Genomic DNA, 22,560 nt, shown 5'->3' on the forward strand with positions numbered 1-22,560 from the left:
CTGCTGGCCACACCATGGCTGATCCAGGCCACGATGCCATTGGCCTTCTTGGCCACCTGGGCACACCCTGGCTCATGTTCAGCTGCTGTCACCGGCACCACCAGCTCCTTTTCCACTTCAAAAATTTGACTGCGGTTTTGCCCCGTCAATGAATGCTTTCCAGTGTCACTGCAAAATAGGTGTTGTCCATAAAACAAACTGAAACAAAGGCAGCAAAGATAGAGCCTACACCTACTTTTCAATAAATGGTTGGGGTTTTTTTAAACTATATTTTAGCACTTATTTACTTAAAATGCAGAAATACAGCCATGAAAATACATTAAATAATCCTGAAACTAAATACGTTTGATTAAATAAATGAAGCACTTGCTCCAACATTTTGTCCAGCTTTTAATTAAACTCTTCATGAATTTCATAAATAATAGAGTTTCCATATATGAAGGGAAAATGGTAAGCTTTCCTTTTATTTTTAACAACATCTTCCTAGTATCTGACAGTCAATCATCAAATACTTGGTATTGTCTAGTTATAAAAGTTCTATATTTTATGATATTGTTTCTCTAGCCTTCTCCATATCTTTGCCTGCCTGGAAAAAAACCAATACTGCAGTGCCTATTCTAGTAGTGTAAAACAAATTCACACAGTATTGAGAATTTTGTCAACTTGAATATTCTGAAAGAATAATTGACTAAAGACATTTTCCCATTTTGAGTTCATATACTGTTTATTCTGTCATTGCCTATGTTCCCCCAAAGTACCTAAAAAAACCAACCAACCAGCCAGCCAGCCAGCCAGCCAACCAACCAAGCAAAAACTCACCAAACCTCCCCCTCCCTGCATCCCCCGAAAATAAAGTGTCACTTACTGGAGTACTTTAGAAGTGAAAAGCTGTCTACTTACAGGCAGACTTATTTTTTCTGTTATCGGACTTATGTCTTATGAAAGAGTTGCCAAACAGATTAAATACAACAAAAAAAGTTGAAAGAAAGAAAAATTGTGTTTTCTTCCCAAAATGCTTTGATTTATAGAAGAAAGCAGTGTTTTGATTGGATATGTCTTGTTGTTATTCCTGCATAGTTGATATTCAGATGCAATTTTTCATCAAAGGAAGAATATGTTAAGAATACCGAAAGTATTCTGGAAGCTAACCTGTGAGTGGAGGAGATGGTGCTTCATGCCTTAAGTGAAATGCAGCACTTTCCATGTCAGCTTTGGGACTGAAAAAGGCTTGTGAGATTGAGACATCCCCTTCTTTGGATCCTTTGCTTGCTTGGTCCTTACTTCTCTTCAATCTCCAGCTATGATTTAAGTGTTTCTTTTTTCATACCTGGTCAAGTGGTACATCAGCCCTTAATTGTGAAGGAGATGTCATCCAGCCTTCAAGATGTCTCCTGTAAAAACAAAAAAGAATAAAAATTAAAGAGCCCCAAACAACCTAAACCAGAACAAAACCCAAAAGGTTGTATGTTGACTCATCTGATAAAGGAAGTGGTATTTTTTCTTCCTGTGCTTCAGGCACTGCTGCAGCTTACTTTAGTTGTATCCATTTTAAAAGCTATGAGTATGTGCAATGACTGTTTTTTTCCAAGAAATTGTTATCCAGTCTTTCTTTATACATCCAGTGAAATTGGTTTTGACCTTACCAGTTGCTGAGATGAAAGAGGTGTGTTTCTGTTAATACCAAACTGGGAAAATAAAAGCTGCTACAAAGGTTAAAAAAAGTTGGTGACACACAATTCTCCTGGAATATTTGTAGTGTTTGGTTTTTTATTTCCCCCAACTTGATTTTTATCATGAAATGTGTAAGGGAGCATAAGACATCTCTAGAGGCGTTTTTCTTGGCATTTTTTTCTCTCATACTGTACATACTCCCACTGGGAGCTGGTTTGTGAGGAGCAGAGATGACAGGACTTCTGGGCAAGTAACTGAGAGACTGGAAGAGGATCAGTGGGCTGAACTGGCATGGGGTGCTGCCTCCTCACTGCAGTTGGAAAGCCCTTGCCCCAGGCAGCCTTTGCCTCTCTCCTCCCCAGACTGGGCTCTGAACAGAGCCTTGTGCCCATCACTTCCCCAAGCTGTATTCCCTTGGGCACTAAACCCCCAGGCTCTGTTTTATTGTTTATGGAGTGGCTGTGCCAGCCTTTTCCTCACACCAAGCAAAGTGCCCCATTCTGAAGACTGGTAAAAGACAAGGTGTCTGATTATTTGAGGGAATGGTGACCTCATTTGCCTTAGTTTTTGCTTTTGCTTAGAACCTGTTTGAATGAAATCCCTGTCTGTTGGATATTTCAAGGAGAGTGGACTGGTTCAGGATTTGCTACCTCTCACCATTCTTCTCAGAGCTTGGGAAATGTAGCATTCAGATTTCTAGTCCTTCAAATATTTTTCTGACTATTTCTACATTTAAAAAGAAACTCTGAGTGACACCATAAATTATGTTGAAGCAAAAAAATTGTTCACTTCATATTCTAGGGAACAGTTAAGATAAAATGATTTCTGGTGAGGGAATTCAGGTGTGATTTGTGCTCTTTCAGTGCCTAGCACTACCTGTTTTTAAGGGTACTGTTATCAATATGGATGAGGTAAGGTGTTTGCTGTTTAGAAATATGCTCTGTTCCTTAATTGATGGGAGAATAACAGGAAGAAACACTGTTTTTGTGTGTCGACAGTGTGGTTGATGGAAGAGGGAAAGATAGCATGATTTTGTCCTTCAGGAGCAATTGCCACTATAGTTCTGATATTTTGGGTTTGTATATAGATGAATCTCTATGTATATGTGCATATATGTATACATGGTGAAAATTAAAGTAGATTCTGTAGATTGCTACATTGGATTCTGTAGCTTCTTTCCTTCCAAACCACATGCTCTTGTCCTTCTGGTGTGTGTGTGTAAATGTGTATATTGCTAGAGAACAGGCTCATTGTAATGATATGCTTGAGAATTATTTTTGTCCTGTAGTATTCTATCAAAAATTGCTAACTGCCCTGATATATGTAACTGTGAAATTGGGCTAGCCCGACATCTCCGAATACCTGAAAACTTGGAACATACTAGGATAAGTAATGCATTGGATATACATATTTACTCTGTTTTAGTCACTCTAGGACCTATATTATTTATATTGAAAGTTAAAGAAACAGTGCTTAACAACAAGAGAGCTGTTCCTTTGTGTATTTAATATTATTTAAACTAGGGAAACATCTTTAGCTTTAATAAAAAATACAGTACCATCTAAGAAATGCAGATTTGCATGGCAGTGATTGTCGAATTTTTATCATTATTAGCAGTTTCAAGATCTTTTGTGTTGTGCAAATTTTCTTAAACTGTAACACTTAAAATAGGTAATATTTATAAAAACCTCAAGGCTGGAAGGAACCCATAATGATCAGCAAGTCCAACTCCCTAATGTCCAACCTGAACTTCCTCTGGTGCAGCTTCGTTCCATTTCCTCATGTCCTGATACAAGTCATCAGAGAGGGGAGATCAGCACCTTCCCCTCCACTGCCTCCCTGTTCTTGGTTAGGAGGGTGCAGATTCCTGTGAGGTCACCCCTCAGCCTTCTGACTGCTGACCATTTTGCTCTCTGGAAAGAAAGCTTATTTGCTTCCAGGAAATTAGTCATCTGGCCAGAGGTTATAAAGCCTGATGATCACTGGATTTCTTACTGCTTGCTTTAGTTATGAATTGACTCTGTGGAAACCCAGGGCACCAGGAATATTTCTCTGCTCTGGGGTGTCCTGATCCCCCGGGGAGCACTGACTTTGACCCTCATTCATGGAGAAAACTTCCTAGACTTCAAGACAGACTAGAATCCACAAAAGTGTGAAACAGATTATAGAGAGTAGTGTAGGTGTATCACGTGGTGAGAAATTTAGGTTTTGGGATTTTTAGTATGTTGTGGATGAAAGCAAGATGGAGGGCACAGGGTGTCGTCCTGGGTTTCTTTTCCATGCTTCTTCTTCCTTCTTCTTCTTCTTGGGTTTGGGTGGCTGTTGTCTTGTTCACAGGAGTTCCAGGATGAGGGAAGAGACGAGAAAGTTGACTCCATGTATCAGAAGCTTGATTTATTATTATATGATAGATAATATATTAAAACTATACTAAAAGAATAGAGGAAAGGATCTCACTACAAGGCTAAGCTAAGAATAGAAAAGGAATTGAAAACAAAGGTCTTCTCCCAGACCGAGACCGGCCGGACAGGTGAACTGTGATTGGCTCTTAATTGGAAACAACCAGGTGAGGCCAATCACAGATTCCCCTGTTGCATTCCACAGCAGCAGATAAGAATTGTTTACAGTTTGTTCCTGAGGCCTCTCAGCTTCTCAGGAGGGGAAAAATCCTAAGGAAAGGATTTTTCATAAAACATGTCAGTGACAGGTGGCATTTTGTAATTGGGCAGAAAAGTCCGCATTGCAGCTCTGTGGGATCAATTATTGGGTTAAAAGGGAAAATAATTTAGGTGTCAGTTCTTAATTGGATAGTTTAGTCTTAAAAGACCTTGGAACAAGGGATTGTTGGCCATTTTGTGCCTTCTAATGAAAAGTTGCCAAACTCACAGTTGTGAGACTATTTTACTGATAAGAAATAATCAACATGAAATATCAAGTGCCTTCAATCCTGACCCAGAGAAACCAACAACTGGTACCACCACAGACTCCTAATGTTAAGGGAAAAAAAAAAAAAAAAAAAAAAAGAAGGGAAAAAAGGGTTGTCTGGAGGTGGAAGTAATTAGTAATGGAAAAAATTAGTGGCATTAGAGAGATAGAAAGATAGATCAGACCTGATCAGACAAGACTCAGAAATTGTTTGATTTATTCTTAACTAGCAAATTCCTAACAGTTTTAGAGTCTGTGGTCAAAATTTGTGTTTAAAACTAACAAGAGGAGTACAATGGATGTTAATACACATGTATTTGGCTAGTTTGAGTTTGTAGTAAATAAAGCAGCATAGCATACTTAAAGTCCTGTAGAAAATGGCAGAAGTGATCTGACTGTATTTGGTACAGCACCTTAGAATGACATGGAATTACTATGATTTCAAAAATAAGTATTTGTCCTTATTTTGCAAGCATGAATAATTAGTTGAGGAATACAAGAAGATTTGTCTGTAAAAATACTTGAGTAAAGCTAAATTTATTAAAATGTGTTGCAGAATGTTTAGTCCTCCCCTTGTCTTTCTTCACTGTATTATTTGAAGTAGATATTTCTGTTATTGAATATAAGTAAAGTAAATATTTGTATTTATGTCCAGAAAATATGAAACAGAGGTCTTTATTTACTGTATGTAAACTTCACGTGTTTGTTGTAATTAATTATATCTCTAATAATATCTGATGGTCAATAGTATATGGTAATCGCCTTTCAGACACTCTTCAAATTCAAAAAGGAGATATATATTCTGCCTCTTTTGCTTCATGGCTTTGCAATTACCAGGGAAGGGGAGTAAAACTGGAATTCATTCAGAATAATGCTAAGGAAGTGGAAAATCATTACAAAATATTTCCTTCATGTTTGAGGGAATTAGGACTATGAAATTATTTCCAGAATGCAGGGTTATATGGAATAACATCATGGGATTATTCATAATGTCGTTATTCATGCCCATTATTAAGGGCAGTATCAAATTCAGTCTTCCCTCTTAAAATTAGGCTGTGTAGTCTGAAATATATCCAGATGAGAGCATTTGATATTCATATTGTCCATGCCAAACATAAAATCAGAGAATAAGGGTGATCTACAATGGAATTTTACCTTTGTGTCAATAGATGGGAAATATATTTGTTTTGGACAGGCATACGAATGCCAATGATTAGAAATTGCAGGTGTGTCATATTTCTGTTTACCTCATCTTACATGGCTGTTCTTTGTTCTACCTGCTTTCTTTTTTGTTTATAGTTCAGGTGGTGCCCTGACAAAATATGAACCAGCTGCTTTCTTACAGCCTGCTACTGGAACAATGTGGTACTGGATTTGAAATAGGTTCTGAACATTGAAGGTAATTTAGCAGCTTGATATCTGGTTGTTAGAGTGGCATGCACTGAACTTTGATGTTGGAACTGCTGTCTTTTAAAGTGACCTCCCTAGAAGAGGGGAGCATTAAAGACAGTTTGAGGGCGATCTGAAGTAATTTCTTTTTAAAAAGGAAACATACATCTGTACAATCTTCTCTAAGTAATGAAATGGTTTATTTTCAACAGGCAGGGAAACCTGGGTTTGTCTATTACATGGTTAATAAACAAAGAATGGTGTGTACAGTGTAGGTCTTCATCCAGGGGAATGGTGTGCCTGGCACGTCTCATTTATTACCTTCTGTCAGTGTTGGTCTGGGAGAACTTGCTTACATCAGTCTTTGTCCCAGTCTCCAAAAGTTACAGATCACTATGTTTGTAATTTATCACTATGTTTGTAAGTCACAGTCGACTTACAGCAAACACAGAAGTAATGTTCTTTGGTCAAACAGACTCTTGTCAGTTATTACATGTCTCCGTCTTTAGTTGTATTAATTCTAGAGTCTAGTATGATGGTTTGGTTCAGAGCATCAACTCTCTTGTTTGACTGAATGCTGCCCATTTCTTGCACAGACCTGGTGGGCAGCTGAATCATCAAACTGATCTGAATGTCTGTAAAATGAGACTGTAGCTTGTTCTGAAACTGTTATGTATAGCATCTGCAAAGAGAATCTTTATTTGGCATTTACTGAAGTTTTTTGCCTTTGTAAGAGGTATTATACAGTTAATTCCCTTGGATCATAGCAAATTAAATCCACTAATTGGGGTGTTATATTAATCTATGTAGCACTTAGCACTGAAGCTTTTCTTATTCTTCTGGGGTTTGTCTTGAGGGCAAAAAGCCCAAACCAACCAATCAACATTCCTGAAAGGATCATGCAATGGATAAGAATAAATGTGCACAAGACAGGTGTCATGCCTTAGTCTGGCAAGCATTGATCTTGGAAGAAAATTAGTTTAATCAGCTACTTGGGTCTCTTGACACATGTTCCCTCTCTCTATGACACTGACTTTTAAATTGTGCTTACATGATTGCATCTTTCAGATTAATGTGGTTGGAAGGCTCATCCGTGTTAAAAGCCTCCTGACTCCTCTTCCAGTACTACAGTTGGATGTTCAGCTATACAAATAGATGCACTGAACTTGAGCCAGAAGTCTGTGTTTGTTGTACGTTTGTTGTGGAGGAGGATGTGAGGTGTCTGTGGCATTCTGGTTGGTTTGCTGGAAATCTGCTACCTTTGAGTGTAACTGTCATGAGGACCCGCTTGAGCCTATGCTCAACTAAATATCCCATCTTCCAAAGTCATAAGAAAATAAATACAGGCATACTGAATTTGATGATCTAATTTTGTCAAAGGTAATTCCTCTGTTACAGTATGCAACTGTTAAAGTGGCAGACTATGATAATGATAGTCAAGGTTTTACCCTGTGAGGTAAACAAAAAATTCAAGATTGTTGACAAATTTTCTGATTCCTGTTGTGCATAACTAGCAAGCTAAGTGAAATTCTTTAAGTGATTGCTTGAACTTTTTAATAATATAAATGTGCTACAAGCAAAAACTATCATGTTTATCACTTGGATAAATAATCTAGTCATGTGATTATACATTCTAAAATTATGTGGGAATCTTGAGACCTTTTTGTCATTCTCATAGCAATTAGTTTCAATCCAATCCTACTGGTTACCATAGCTACTTGATGTTCTCTATGCCAAATTTGCTACAGAAGTAGCACTTCATTGGTGCCTGCTAGTCTTAAGTGAGAAGGGGCATTGGTACTGAGAAGACAAACGTCAAAGACCTCGAAGCCATTTGTGTTGGAGAGTTCAGCAGGATGCCACGGGGTGTCACCAATGCACTCAGTACAGTCCAGCTTTTAACCAGGACATCTCATGGAACTGATGTCAATGTGAAGTGATTGTGTTTACTGAAACTGCAAAACTCAAAAACCAGAGCATGGAAGTCTTCATCCAACTGGCCCCTGAAACAAACTATCAGGATCAGTGATGAGATGGTCAGATATGCTGAAATTGAGAGCAAGAAGCCCAAGAGCTTTGCAACAAGCAGCTGTGTGCTTGTAAATGCAGGGAATCTGCTGCTTAGGTTTAGCCGGCTTCAGAGCTCCTTCTGAGTTTGTAGAACCGTTTTTAAAATCAGACAGATTTACTTTACCAAAACCAGGGGGTGGCTGAAGGAAAACATGGTACTCTAAGGCTCAAGGATTCTAGGAGGCCTTTTAAAAAGATAGAGAAGTGAATTGTAGGAGTTAATTTTAATTCACCTTCCAAAAAATTAACAGTAAAAGTTTCATATTTTTCCATTTATCATGTGTGCAAGTTGTTATATTCCTTACTAATTCTGTTAATTTGCTTGTGACTGAGAAATGAAATGTCAGTGTAAAGGGCTGTCTGCTTTTAGCTATGCAAGTTTTGAACTGTTGAGAATATGAACCAAGCCATTGATAAGCTGCCCACTCTAAGGGGGAAACTGTTCTGACCTCCAGATGGCTGCTCTTCTGCAGTTGGATGGACTGGAAGAATTAGGAAAAACAGTTAGCCTCCAAACCAGTTGGAAGATGCATTTTCACTTGGTTTTTTTTAGTGCATGCATTGAATTGTCTCCCTTGTCAGTAGATGATAAAGTCAAGAAATGGTGCTTTCTAATTTATCTCCACACCCATGAAATTAGATGGCAAAGTCCAAGTTTCAAAGAGGAAACCATAGTTGCAGGCAAAACCTGCTCACCAGGCAGGTGCTGCCTTTCTTCATTTAGAGCCCTGGCAGCTTGGCCTTGTAGTTTTAATTGTATAGCACTAGCGAGGTGTGGGATAGGGTGTGTGCATGTGATCTGTTTACTGTGTATAACCTCTGCAAAAGAATACCTGCATAATCTTATTAAGGGTCTGTATTCATTTTGTATGTTGTGTATCAAATGAAAGGAATTAATTGGTTTACTAGCAGTTTTACAAAGTCTACCTCAGTTCTGTTTTTATGGTACAGTCTGTTGCTTTTGAGGTTTATTTGAAAGAACACTTTGCAGCTTATTAATGTAAGGTTGCATTGCAAAATCCAGAAAAGCCTGTTACAGTAGCACTACCAAACATGAACTGACTTGTCGTGTGATAGCTGCTCAGGATTCCTGTTTACAGTTTCTTGTTTCTGCAGCCACTTTTGCTATGTTTACCCTTACAGCACCATTGGTATGGAGTGTAAAATAGCCCATTCTTTCAGTTTGATCAGAGGGTGTGGGGGGAAAGACTTTCTGTTGCATTCTTGCACCAGAAAATTCCTAGCCAAGGTGAGGAGTCAGAGGGTAGTAGCATTTTATGAATAGGCATTTATACCATCCTCCATAAATATCAAATACACAAACATACAGAACTTGTGTAGCTGATGTCTGCAAATATCTGCTGAATAGACATATTCAGGGGTTTCCTCACTCCTGCTGTAAAGGAATGATAAGTCACTTATCCTTTCTCCAGAGCTGTTAGACATACTGACTGTCACTGTCAAAGGTTATTGCACTTACTTAGACAATATTAACACCAGTTACTAAATGAGCAATATATAATTGTGAATAGAAGTGCCAAGGATCATGCTGAGTTACAGACTCTGTAGTTCTGTTTAAAGAAAAATGATACCTTAATTTTCAGTGCTGTATAATTAGACCTTGTAAGTACTGTGGTTTTGAATTGAGATAAAGCATTTGCAGTGGGGAGAAAGTTTGAAGTTCTGCCATTTTTTTTAAGACTACCAAATTGCAGTAACTACTTATTGTTGATTTAATTGCTGATATTTCAGTGGCTACTTCTCAAGTGCTGTCAAGGTTAATAATTTGCTGTGGTAAGTTAATTCTCAAATTTTGCTGAGTATAAAATATTCAGTGGCTTCTAAAAAGTTCTGCATAATTGCTTATCTAAGCTCGGAATAATGAGATGATGAAGTCTGACAAAATATAGAAGCTTCTGTATAATTTATATGAAAGTAGGGCAAATTTCTACCCAAAGTACGAGTCTAGTATAAGGAAATCTGGACAAATATGAAACCAATAACAAAGAAACTCAAAACCCCTAAGATTGTTTTTCCTTGTATGGAACTCCTCATACAGTTAGTGGGGGTTTCTGTTTGTTTGGTTTGGATTTTTTTTAGTTTTATTTTAAATTTTTTAAATTAAAAAAATTCTTAATTAAATGAGCTCTAGTATTCTACTGCAATATTCACTGTAACAAAAACATTTGAGTACTTACTATTGTCTGCTCAAGAAGTCCTTCATGAATAAAGAACTGCTCTTGCCAAAGGGGTGTTGGTTCTTCCTTATTATGTAGCTTCAATATCCTTTCATAATTTGGTATTCCTCTTTACCTTAAGTTTAGGACTATAAAAGGAAAGTTAGCAAAGAGATTCCTCAAGAGGTTCAAGTGTTGTTCCCTTCAAAAACCTTGGCTTTGTGCTTCTCTCATTTACTTTACATTTCCACAACCGTCTAGAAAATGGGTTTTAGGGTTTGGGAGGTTTTGCTATTGTTTGTTTGTTTTCCAGTTGAATTTTGCCTTTGGTATTTATATTTAATGATGTTTGAACTTACATTTGTTTAATCACTGCTGACTTTTAACATATATCATTTTAATTAGACTTGTAAATATTATTTTTTCTTTGTAATAACCTTCCTTTCCCTGAAATCTTGTTAATAAGTTGAATACTTAAGTTCCCATGGCTTCCTAGTGTAGGTAGCATGGCTTCATGAAGGTAGCAGACCTTTTGTCTTCCCCTAGTCATATATTCTGTAAGCGCTAAGAGCTGATCTTAAAATTGTTGGATGTATTACACAGAGCTCGTAACTATTTTCCTGTTCTCATCATATTTGTTACTATTTAATGCTTTTAAGTTACTATCATGAATTTTTTATCCTCTCTTTGTTTGTTTTCCTTGTAGCACTCCATTCTCACAGGAATATGAGGATGCCATGAAATAATGTTTCAATTTTTGTTGACTTGCCATCCCATGTCAAATGAATCAAATGACTCAAAGATGAGTTGCAAGTGCTCTTAAATGAATAATATAAATAATACTTTAGTATTTTGAGTAATAATCAAAAGAATTGAAACACTGAACTCTTGTTTCAGAACTGGGACATTTAACATGGTGAAGATAAATTTAGGTGTTGTCTGTGTGTTCTAGTTGCTGGATAGTTAAGTGAGATTTCCCTTCTCTGTGGCTCCAAGAATGGCTTTCATGCTTCACTAACTGAATTTTCCTGTCAAGTTCTAGTGGGTTTGAAAGAAAGCTAAATTGCTAAATTTTAATTAGCTAAAGCCTGGGTCAAGTATAAAGGAATTTAAGGGAAAAAAATAATTTAGAAACAAAGTTCTTTACCTCAGAATTCCAGTTCTTCCCCCTGTGGAGGTGAAGTACCTGCTCACTCTTTGATGGCTTCTTTGGACAATATTATTTCACTGTATTGGTGTGCTGACTTTGACATCTTATGCTTGGTAGTAGTATAAGTAAGCTGGTGTTATACAGTGTATATAATGATTAACCTGTGGCAGCTCCAGAATGTCTACCTGCTGAGTTGTTTTGGGCACCAAGGGTTCAAAACTCTCCTCATCTGTAAATGCTGTTGAATTTGGAAAGTGTTTTGACTCACATTTACTGCTGCCATGTGATTTACTTCACTACAAAGAATATATTGAAAAATTCTTGATCATTTTAGAGACTTGTTTCACACTGGCTGCTTGTGTGAAGAGCTTTCAGACATCTTAAGAAAAGGTTGATCTACTGTCCTTTCTAAGCTACTCCAGAAAAAAATATTTTATCTACTCTTACAGTAATGTTTGGAACTTTTCTAAGCCAAAATAAAATGCTTGCAGTCCAAAGCATGTGAACTTTGCAATTTAAAGAAAAAAAGTGGGTTTACATAATCTGTAGCACCTGATAAGGAAAAATTAGTTAATAAACTAATTTATGTAAATAGAGTAAACAGTTTTGCATAATATGTGTTCCAAGGAGGTATTAATACTCATCACTATACCTCCTGCATGCAGTTAGCTCCTTTCCTTCAGTCTGCAAGGAGGAACACTGTTGGAATCCCAACAGTGCAAACTCCATGCAAAATAAATGCTAGTTGGATATATAACAAATACTCAGTGCTGAACACTTTGACAAATTCTACAGTGCACTCTCTTGGTTTAAAGGAAGATAGCTTACTGAATTGAAGAGAATAAACTTTCTTTAGACAAGTTTTTTCATGCTTAGGGAAGTTTTGTCATGAAAGGAAACATGACTTAAAGAATTTACTTGTTTATGCAAGATTTAGGTAGAACCAAGGTTTAGAAATCCAGTGAAACTTTTATACTAATGCTTAGTCTCATAAGAATACAAGCTGTGCTGTTATTTTGGTCTTATTTTATTATGTCCCTGTAATTTGTAGCTTTTTTCCCCTGGCACCATCACAAACTTAACTGACTAGCTAAATCTGGTGAATAACTAGAAAGCTACTGAAAACCTTCACAATAGGGAAGGTATCCCCACCACATTTCACTGGTATCTGCAAGGTTTGCCTGTTATGTGAACTGTAAGTACAGGAACCGGCAATTTTCAAAATGCTTATATAAGAGAGTGGCAGGCCACAGGCCACCAGCAGCAAGGCAGGACCAGTGTTCTGAATAAAATGGTATTTTATTCAGAACACTGAATATTATTACAGGAACATTTTGTAGACCAGCAGCACACTCTGAAGACCTTGTTTTCCTTGAAGCTTATCCTTCCCTATGTTGGTTACCACAATGGCAAATTACAGTGAGGCTGGCAGCTGCATTGGAAACTGCCTGGAAACAAGACAAGGGTCAGCATGACCTGCCAGAAGCGTGATCTCCCGTTATATGCGTGAGAAGAATTTCTCTTTCCCTGCCTCTAAACAGCTTCTCACATTTTTTCAGTGAATCCTGTTGCATTGGGCATCTTTAGGGCATGCACTGATCACTAGGGGTATTTTTTAGGAAGTGTAAATAATAGCAGAGGCATATTTTGATTTTTCCTTCTAGCAGCAGCAAAAGGGCCAGCAGTTCACATCATGTGGCTGCCGCTTCAACAAGTATACGTCTATTCTAGTAACATTTTCCCACCGAAACATAGCGTCCCGGCGCTCTGTGAGACCACGTGCATTTTGGAATATGGGTCACCCTGACACCAAGCACTGAAAATTTAACCATTTAGGCTCTGCCTTTTGCTTAATTCTTGTGCTGCTAGTCCTTGGTCACAAAGTGACAACACAGAAATTTAAGCCACCTTAACTTTATGGGGGAAACGGCTGAGATGGCACATCTGAGTTCTCCATCTGTGGTAATCGTCGAAAGGAAAACAGGAAAAAGGAAAGAAAACCAGGAAAAGCTCTTGTTTTCTGAAGTGATTGTAACATTGTAACACTGGTGTGACGCTGGTTGATAGAGTTTGCCGACCAAACTTGTTTGTTTTGAGCGGGTTATGATGGTTTTTATGAACAAACTCGCTGACGACGGAGCGGAGGTATCAGTGCAGCTACAGCAGTGGGGGCTGTTCCCTCCCGTGGGACAGCGCCCGGGACAGGCTGCCTGTGCTCGGCAGGTGCGGGGCAGCTGGACAGCTCTCCCGGGTGCCGGACGGAGACAGCGGTCGAGGGGAGACCGGAGGCGCTCAACCCTCCGGCCCCCCTCGGTCGGCGGCCCCGCCTCGGGCGCACCGACGTCAGCGGACGTCAGGGCCGAGCCCCTCGCCCTGCCTCCGCCGCGGGTTCCGCTGTCCCGCCGTTCCTGCTCCCCGCGTCCCGCCTTGGGCTCCCGCAGCCGCCGCCCCAGCCCGGCCCGGCTCCCGACCCCGCTCCGCTCCCCGATAGCCGCACAGCGCGAAGATGGCGGCGTTCAAATTCCTCCTGCCGCCCCTCGGCCGCCGCATCCTCCTCCCCGCCTCACGCAGGGCTGAGGTAAGGGCGAGGGGCGGCGGGGAAGGCGGGTCTGAGCCCCTCCGCCTCGCCCTGCCCGCCAGGTGACCTTGGCGGGGACCGCGCTCGCGGCCGCCCGCGTCGGGGTCGGCGTCTGTGGCGGGGGGTAGCCGAGCCCCGGGTGGGCGGCCGCCCTGCGGCCCCGGGGAGGCGCTTCCCGCCCCGCAGAGAAGCGATGGCTTTGTTCGTGAGGGGCTTGTCCCGCGGCTGCGGCGGGAGCAGGAGGGAGGGCAGAGCGGGGCCCCGCCGCAGGCCCGGGCCCGGCGGCGGGTGGGGATGCGGTGACCTTGAGACGCTGACAAGGAGGGTTGGCTTTGAGGTTTTATGTTGTTGTTTTTATATTTAATTTATTATTATTAATTTAGATCCCCATCATTTCAAAAGGCAGCACAGTTACAGTGTGTTGCTGTGTATTCCCGTGTTGCTCTCACCGCCTCCTCTCCCGGAGGTGGGCGGCAGGTGTGCACAGCTCGCTGGCAGCCCCGCCATCGACTGCTAACCATAAACCTGTGCTCCGCAGCCGTGCACCTCCCTTCCTATGGGAAGCTTCTGCCAAATCTCACAGATTTAGTGGTTTCCAGCCCACGTGTAACCATAGCAAAGTTATTTTTTTGTTTCTTCAGCCAGAAGTGTCTCTATGGCTGTTCTTAATTCATTTTATTTGACGAGGCTCACCTTCTTATGCCTGTGCTTACTATTGCTGATATCCTTATGGACAAATCTTAGCACTTTCAGGTTTTGTTTTACTATGTTATATTTTTGCTTTTCCAGATAATTAAAATCTGTTGATTATTCTTGGAAGGAGTCCCCATGTTACTTCCTTAAACCTGCCAGAATTGCTGCCAGTTCCTGAGGTTTTAGCCTGCTGCCTCGGTGTGCTGGGAAGCATAGGTGATCCCTGGTGCCTCAGGTCCCTGAAAGCCCATTGCTCTCAAACACCGGGTGGATAGGAAAGAGACAAGGAGAGGAACATATTTAGGATAGAAGAGCAGATACACTAATTGGAGACATCCAACCTGCAAATTCACACTTGTGTAACACATGCTTCTCTGTTCACCACTGTTGCACACAGTCAGGAAGATTAAAAAAAAGATACCACGTGGCCTCTGAAATACTTTCCTATGCGTGGGTACAGCGACGCAGCAGAGACCTGGCTTCCCTCCAGCCCTGGCCCTCAAGCCCTCTTGCAGCCCTGTTGTACTGTGATTCCTAAAGCTGCCAGTACTTAATAACTCCTCTAGACCTGCTCTGACAGGTCCCTGTCCTTCCTGTTCAGAGGACCCCAGCTCTGGATGCAGTGCTCCAGGTGGGTCTCAGCAGAGCAGAGGGGCAGAATCCCCTCCCTCTCCTGCTGCCCATGGGGCTCTGGATGCAGCCCAGGACATGTTTGGCTCTCTTGGCTGTGAGTGCCATGGCAGGGCTTGTGCAGCCTCTCACCCACCAGCAGCACCAATTAGTCAATGAGTTCCTCTCCCAGTCTGTACTCTGGCCTGGGGTTTCCCTGGTGCAGGTGCAGCGCCAGCATCTGGCTTGTCCAGGTCCCTCTGGATGGCATCGTATCCCTCGGTTTATCAGCTGCACTGATTAGCTTGGTGTCACCTGCAAACTGGCTGAGTGCGTAGTTGATCTCTCTTTGTCATTGATGAAGGTTTTAAGCAGTCTTGGTACCAGCATGAACCTCTGAGGAACACCATGCGTCACCAATATCCATCTGAGCCTTTGGCCACATCCCCTCTGGATGTGGCCATCCAATTCCTCATCTACCAAATCCATGCAGTCAAATCCATCTCTCTCCAAATTGGAGTCAAGGATGTTGTGGGGGACTGGGTCAAAGGCTTTACTGAAGTGTAGATGAATCCATAGCCCTTCCCTTGTCCACTGTTGTGGTCACTCCGTCACTGAAGGTAACTATTATGATCAGGCAGGCCTTTCACTCAGTGAAGCTGTGCTGGCTGTTCTGAATCATGTCCCTGTCCTCCTGTGCCTTAGCACAGCTTCCAGGAGGATCTGTGCCATGACTTTCCCAGGCACAGAGGTGAGGTTGACAGGTTGGTAGTTCCTGGGGTCCTCCTTTTTTACCCTTTTTAAAGATGGGCACAATGTTTCCCTCAGGGAAGTCTCAAGGGATTGCACCTGACTCCGTGACTTTTCAAGTACCATGGATCAGTGGAGAAACATTCATGCTATAATTTGGCATGCAGAAGGCTGTTGCAGTTTTTCTCACATGACATTGTTTCTTATGACCCACATACTGAGTTATTATTTAGCCCATCAAAACAGAGGAACATCAGGGTCCCCACTGGGAAGGAGGTAAGCTTCCATTCAGAAGGGTTTTCTTAATATTCAGTATAAACTCTTACAGCTTTAGATATAAAAAGAGAACAGCTTATATAATATTAAAACTGAGCCAAAATTTTTTGCCCTCATTGTAACTGTAGGTAACTCTCAAGGTAACTCTTCAGGAAAGAACTGGACTATTGTCTTCAAAGTGTGTAGATTACTTCGTTTATTTATTAATTTTTATCTCTCTTTCACAATATAATTTTTTTCACTCCTGCTATCAAGCTAGAATTTGAAACATCAGTAGGCAGTACTTTAGCTTCCCGATTTTCTGAATTTATTGAGACTGTTTCAACATAATGACTTAGGTGTCAATTTTGCTTCTGGTGCCTGAACAAATACTTGGGTAGTATTAATGCATGGCATTAGTGGTAAATACTTAAAGAGAAAAAAAGGTAACTGTGACCTAAGTACATAACAGTACATACATAAATTAGGATGACTACTGTGTAATGGCTTTGCACTGTGAGGTCCAGGTTTGGGGGTGGGATTTATGTTGATTTCTCTCTTGCCCTCCATATTTTGTGCATTTCTTGGAGTCTCCTTGATTATGGGATGTTCTTCAACAACATGAGGATCTTTAAGACCATGTTAGAAAGTTCTAAGACTGCACAAGGAAACTGGGAGAGGGTTCACTCTGTGGAAGGGTGTCCCTGCTTACCATACTGCTGGTACAGTGCTCTTCCTATTGTTCTGTGGCTTCCCCTCAAATTTTGTGGAGGTGTTGTCTTTCTTTCAGCAGTTTCTGATTATGTTTAGTGTCTGGATGCCTTTGAAGCTCATGTAGCAATATATAGGTTTAAGGAGTTTGTGGATGGCTCCACCTTGTGCTGAGGAATTTCATGTGTAAATCTGTTCTCAGAAAGGCACAATTTGTCAGTAATTCAGGATGGAATTCTCTTGTTTTTGACACCTGGACTTTACTTCCCTTGCTTCTCACCCCTGCTCTCCCTTCCTCCTCCACCCCCACTTTGTATTTACAGCAGTAATATCTTTTTTCTATCTGTTTCCCCCTTATCTAGACAGAAGCATGGTCTTCATTACAAAGCTACTGTATAATGCCTTTTGTTCATTCACTTGTTTCTTTTATTGTTGTTGCAGATCTGTGGATGCTATTTTTCTACCAGCTGTCATCGCAATACTAAATTTTACACTGATCCTGTTGAAGCTGTAAAAGATATACCCAATGGGGCAACTATACTTGTTGGTGGTAAATATTTAAATTCTTTATGGTTGCAGGCATGGTATGTTAATGAGATACTTCTTACTCATTTACCTTGTTTCTTTTACTATTAACTAATTTGGGAATCCATGGCATTGCATGATTTTTTAAACAATTTTTTTTCCTAGTGTGTTCATGAAGGTCATACTTTTTCAGTGAGAAAATCCAGTTTGTGTCATAGGGAAGGAGAAAAAACCTCAGAAAAATAGGGTTTTTTCCTGACTAGCAAAAACCAAAAACTTTACTCTATTTGGTTGAATCCAGAAAATGACCTTGGGAATTTTCAAGATAGCATTGTCATTTCACATGGTTTGATTATTTTATGTTTGCATTCTTTGTATCCTTTGTCTGCATAGTCTCTGGGTCTCTGTGACTTTCAACAAACTGCCTGACCTGTTTCTGTGTTAGGAAGTGAAGATAATACTTATCTATGTTACACTTAATGCTTAGGTGTAGCATTTCCAGAAGAGTTGAGAAGTTGCATTATACTTTCACTGTGACTTGAGCTTTTAGATATTGTAAATGCTGTCCACAATTTCATGCTGTTCAACCTGCATTTTAAAAAAAGTGATTTATCTCCTTCTTAGGTTGTTTTCATATTGCAGAAGTAATGAATGTAACATTGTAAAACACTTCAATGGAGATATATAATGAGGCAAAATTCCTTCTGCAGGAATTTTGTTTATTTTTTGTTGTTGTTGTTGCTAATTCATGAAGAAAAGAAGATCTGAGGCTAAGATGGGTTGGTCTTGAAGATCTCAGGGGTCTTTCAGAGCCTAATTAGTTTCGTGATTCTGGGAAAAGGTAGTGCTTGTAGTGTGACATGGTATTTTATTTTAGATGTACTGGAGTCTCTCATAATAGGTGGGAGTGTGAGGCTCTTGTGCTTTGGTGGAGATCTAGATTTTTGTGATTCCAGGCAGATATTCTCTCAGGGGTGTTCAGACTCCCAGACTTTTTATCACCTAGTTACAGACGCTAAGCTATGGGATGTGCAGCAAAGATAGGAAGGTTAAATGGGTAGAAAGAGAAGGAGGAGTAATGGGTACAGGGTTGAGGACACACATAAGGAGAGCCATGGCCCTGGAGCACTTCCCTAAAAGCCCACTCTGATGGGTAAAGAGCTTTCTCCAAACTGGGAAGTGTCTGGTGAGTGGGAGATTCCAGTACTAGAGGGCAAGTCTTTCTGGAAATGTTGATTTATTTAGTTGACCAAAGAGATTCTCAGAAAAGATTTTTAATTCCCATACTTCTGAACATTTTGTGTTCTTTCAAACACTTGTTGCATAATCAATGTTTTTTTATTTTGTGTAGGTTTTGGATTGTGTGGGATTCCTGAAAACCTCATTGGGGGTTTACTGAAGACTGGGGTAAAGGGAATAACAGCAGTCAGTAACAATGCAGGGTAGGTATTCATATGTCTGTGGTTTAATAAGTACAGACTGAAAATTCCAATTTTGTGAAAAGGCTGATAAATATGAAAATAATCTTTCTTTTCACCATCTTAATTTTGTATTAACCAGACAGCTTGGTTTGGAAGTGTTATTTTTGGAAGCAACCCAGGAGACTCAGTAGTATATGTATACTCGACTTTGTCAAGGACCAATTGTCATGGTGTAGAGTTGCAGTTATATTACTATAAATATTTTTATTTAAATTTATGTATATTTAACTGGTAATTGAAAAGTCTAATTGAAAGGCTTTAAATCTAGTATCAGTGATTTTGTGTGTATGTTTTTTGGTGAAGTTCCAAATAGGGATATATTTTTTAAACTCAGTTTGGTGCTTTCTGACCCTCTTACTGTATTTGCTACTTTAAAAAAAAACTCCAGGCAACACAAAAACTGCAGAAAATATCCATGATGAATGAATGGAGAGTCTCTGTAATGAGTCTTCAGATTTTTGATTTATTTTTTTTAAATGTTGGCCCCTTAAGAAATTAATGTGGGATTGAAATTGAGAATTATTATTTCATGTATAATTTCTCATCTTATTCAGGCTAATTTTTACACAGGCTGTTCATTGTAATAAACTCCTCAATACCTAATGATCTCCATATAGAGAAATAACTACAGCCACTTCCGTTGAAGTGCATCAATGAAAATATAAATTAAACTAAATATTTATATTAATATGTAAAATATTAATTGCACATTCATTGGATAACAGATGATTTGTATTGGTATTTGGTACACACACAGTCAAACTCCTTAGAATCTTGTGGGAAACAAATTCTGCTGGATGATAAAAATAAGAAAGAAAGAGAAATAATTTGGAGTGGAAAGATCAAGCACGAGAGTAGAAATCATTAAATTTCCTTATAGTCTTATTTTTGAATAACACACATATATTTGCAGATAGAGAGACTGAACAGATGTTCCTGAAGGGGAGGTGAAAGTCTGAATATGAGAAAAAGTAGAAAGAGGAGCACTGTGGAATAGGATGAAAAGGAAGACATTTTGTACTGTATTTTGAATACAGTTGCTGATGTTATAGGTTAGAATTAATTTATGTTGAAATAATGTTAACTTTCCTGAAATTTCTTTAGATTTTGAGGCGGAAGTAATTTCTGTAAAAATTTCTATTGGCTGCTGGCAGGAAAGCAAAATTTAATTCTTGTTCTCTTGAAACTGGTTTTGTATAACATTAATGAAAGCCTGGAGAGTTCCTCACAGGACAGTGTAACAATTCGAAAAAGCTCAAGGGCATCTAGAATTTTTTTAAAAGTAGTTTGTAAAAATACATGTTTTACTCTTATGTTGAACAGTATCATTTATTTTCAAATTTAATTAATAATAAAATAGCTGTTTAATCAATCTTTGTATTTACTGTATTATTACTATGTGGAACTTAGCCTGCTTTAATATGGTAGTGTTTGGGAACCAGGTTAAAACACAGCTGTTGTCAGAAGTAAAGTCAGAATTCTCATAACAGCAATTGATACAATTTCTAATCTTCTAATTAGCCCGTAAAAAAGCATGCTTTTCTAATACCATACATCCTTTTAGCATCTTCTAATACCATGTCCAAAAGTTTAGTGGTATTATCAAATATTGGAACACTAATAAATGCTTTTACAACTGAAGGAGCACAGCAATCATATACCGTACAGCAGTCGTATTCAAAAGGTCAATTGTTCCTGTAATGAGGTGTCAGGCACTTTGTGGAATGAGTAATTTGCCACTTTCAATATGCCATATGGTTTAGTGTGCTTTCCTTTGGTGACCTTGGGTTGCAGTTGATGCCTGGCTGCGTTTCAGTTTCTTGACTGCAGCTGCTTTCTTTTCTCCAGCTCTTCCAGCAAATAGGAGGTAATAGGTTGTGGTCAGGTTTTCTTGTCCTGCAGGGGTTAGTAGGCAGCTTGTAATTGGAGCAGGGAAGGAGCCAAATGCAGGGACAGACAGCCTATTCTGGAGAGCAGTGAAGCTGCGTGGATTAAGTCACATGCCTTTCAATATGTGAGAACCATGGAATGTTACAGAGATGTCTGTTTATAACTAAAATAGCAGCAGTGGAGACAGCCATTTGCTTACATCTAAGGGAAAGCAGTAATTAGGAAGTCTGTAAGTGTTCTTGCCAACTTTTCTAGCTGGAAACAAGGTTCAGGACAACCTAGAAATGCTTGGCAGTGTCTGGAAACAATTTTAAAGGAGTAGGATGTTCACAAGTTCGCATCCTGCTTACTGTTCTGTGCTGCAGTGTAATTGGGAGGAGATTCCTCGTGCAAAAACTTACTCAAATCAGGTAGTTGCTGGCAAGTGAAGTCCTGTTTGTGGCCTGTTGAAGGCTTTTCAATGACAGGTTGTGCAGCAGTGTACTGAGGTGCTCTTTGTCACACTGCTCAGCTTACTGTCTGCTGCTGCACATTATGCTCGTGCTCATGCTGTGTGCTAGCCAGTGAAACAGCACCTTTAAGAGCAGTTACTCTTTTGCCAAGCCAAACAAGGGAAAGTGTTTGAAAGTGAAGCAGTTCAAATATCCAGTACCTCTGGTATTTACACAACTTGCTGCAGGGGAAACTGAAGCTTGTGAACCAGGGCAATAGTGCAAGATAACTGTGAAAGATAGGTGTGCTTCTAAAGTACATCCTCTCACACCTTCTCCTATAACTTGTTTTACTTATATTGTTCATGCTGTAAATACTTTATTTTTACTGTGTTTTTGTAAGCCCTTTAAATTGAGAGTATTCTGTCTCAGTAACCTACGAAAATCCATTTTATTATGGATTTTTCTTCATTCCTGTTTTAATTTGATTCATTCCACATTTGCTAATACTAAAATTAATGAAGATATTTTTAAAAAGTAAATAAATGAAAGTAAATGAACAGATAAATAAATAAATTTTTAAAATCTCACTTTAAACATTGATTCAGTAAATTCCCAACATAGCTGTGATTAGTATACCATACCTTTTTGGCTGTTTTCTCATCTCCATGTAACTTCATAGTATCTTGCTGCATTCTGATTTGAAGTTACTTGGAACTTGGATGTTTTGGCTCAGCCTATGCCAAGACTTTCCTATTGCAGGCTACGTGTTGTTTCAGGACCTGTGTTGCAACAAAAACTTACAACATAGCCAGATATTTAAAATTAAAGTTAAAAAAAAAGGTGTATGAAATTATTATTTTTAATTAATTGTGCTCAATAAAATGGATAAATAATTTTGGCTATAATCACCTCCTGAAATCAGCATTTTCATTGTATCTACCGTCTGAAGAGGCTGAAAACGAAGTCCATTGTTTATGATAACTGTGTGTGGTCTGCTTATTTTATCAAATTTTGGTTTTGTCTGTTTTTGAGACTTAAAAATGCATCCTTTTTGAATACAGTAGTGTTGAATAAAAGGTTTTCACTTGCACTAAAAATAGAGAAGTCACAGTTAAGATCATAATTGCTTATCACCTGGGTGATCATCTAAAAGGAGATTGACAGCATCTGTCAGATTATCACTGATTCAGACTGTGTTCTTATAAGGCATTATCAGCTTTTTGAACCTTTGGTCTCTGTATTCTTTTTGAAG

The 22,560-nt window shown here is 39.4% G+C and overlaps 1 protein-coding gene across 3 annotated transcripts in view; it reads left to right on the plus strand.

Annotated features, from left to right (window-relative positions):
- Positions 1–10,807: 10,807 nt before the first annotated feature.
- The window catches only part of OXCT1 (3-oxoacid CoA-transferase 1), an 86,236-nt gene continuing 74,483 nt past the window's right edge, over positions 10,808–22,560 (plus strand). Inside the window, exons 1-3 of one of the 3 annotated variants that reach the window (XM_050986569.1) lie at positions 10,808–10,840; positions 17,420–17,528; positions 18,855–18,945. In XM_050986569.1, the coding sequence (XP_050842526.1) occupies positions 10,823–10,840; positions 17,420–17,528; positions 18,855–18,945 (218 nt within the window). In that variant the 5' untranslated portion in view covers positions 10,808–10,822. Of the gene's footprint in view, positions 10,841–13,761; positions 13,961–17,419; positions 17,529–18,617; positions 18,690–18,854; positions 18,946–22,560 lie in introns of those variants that run through there. The other 2 variants (XM_009095812.4, XM_050986570.1) reach the window with 2 other exon arrangements.

The sequence above is a fragment of the Serinus canaria genome, chromosome Z, assembly GCF_022539315.1.
Source record: "Serinus canaria isolate serCan28SL12 chromosome Z, serCan2020, whole genome shotgun sequence".
Lineage (NCBI taxonomy): Eukaryota > Metazoa > Chordata > Aves > Passeriformes > Fringillidae > Serinus > Serinus canaria.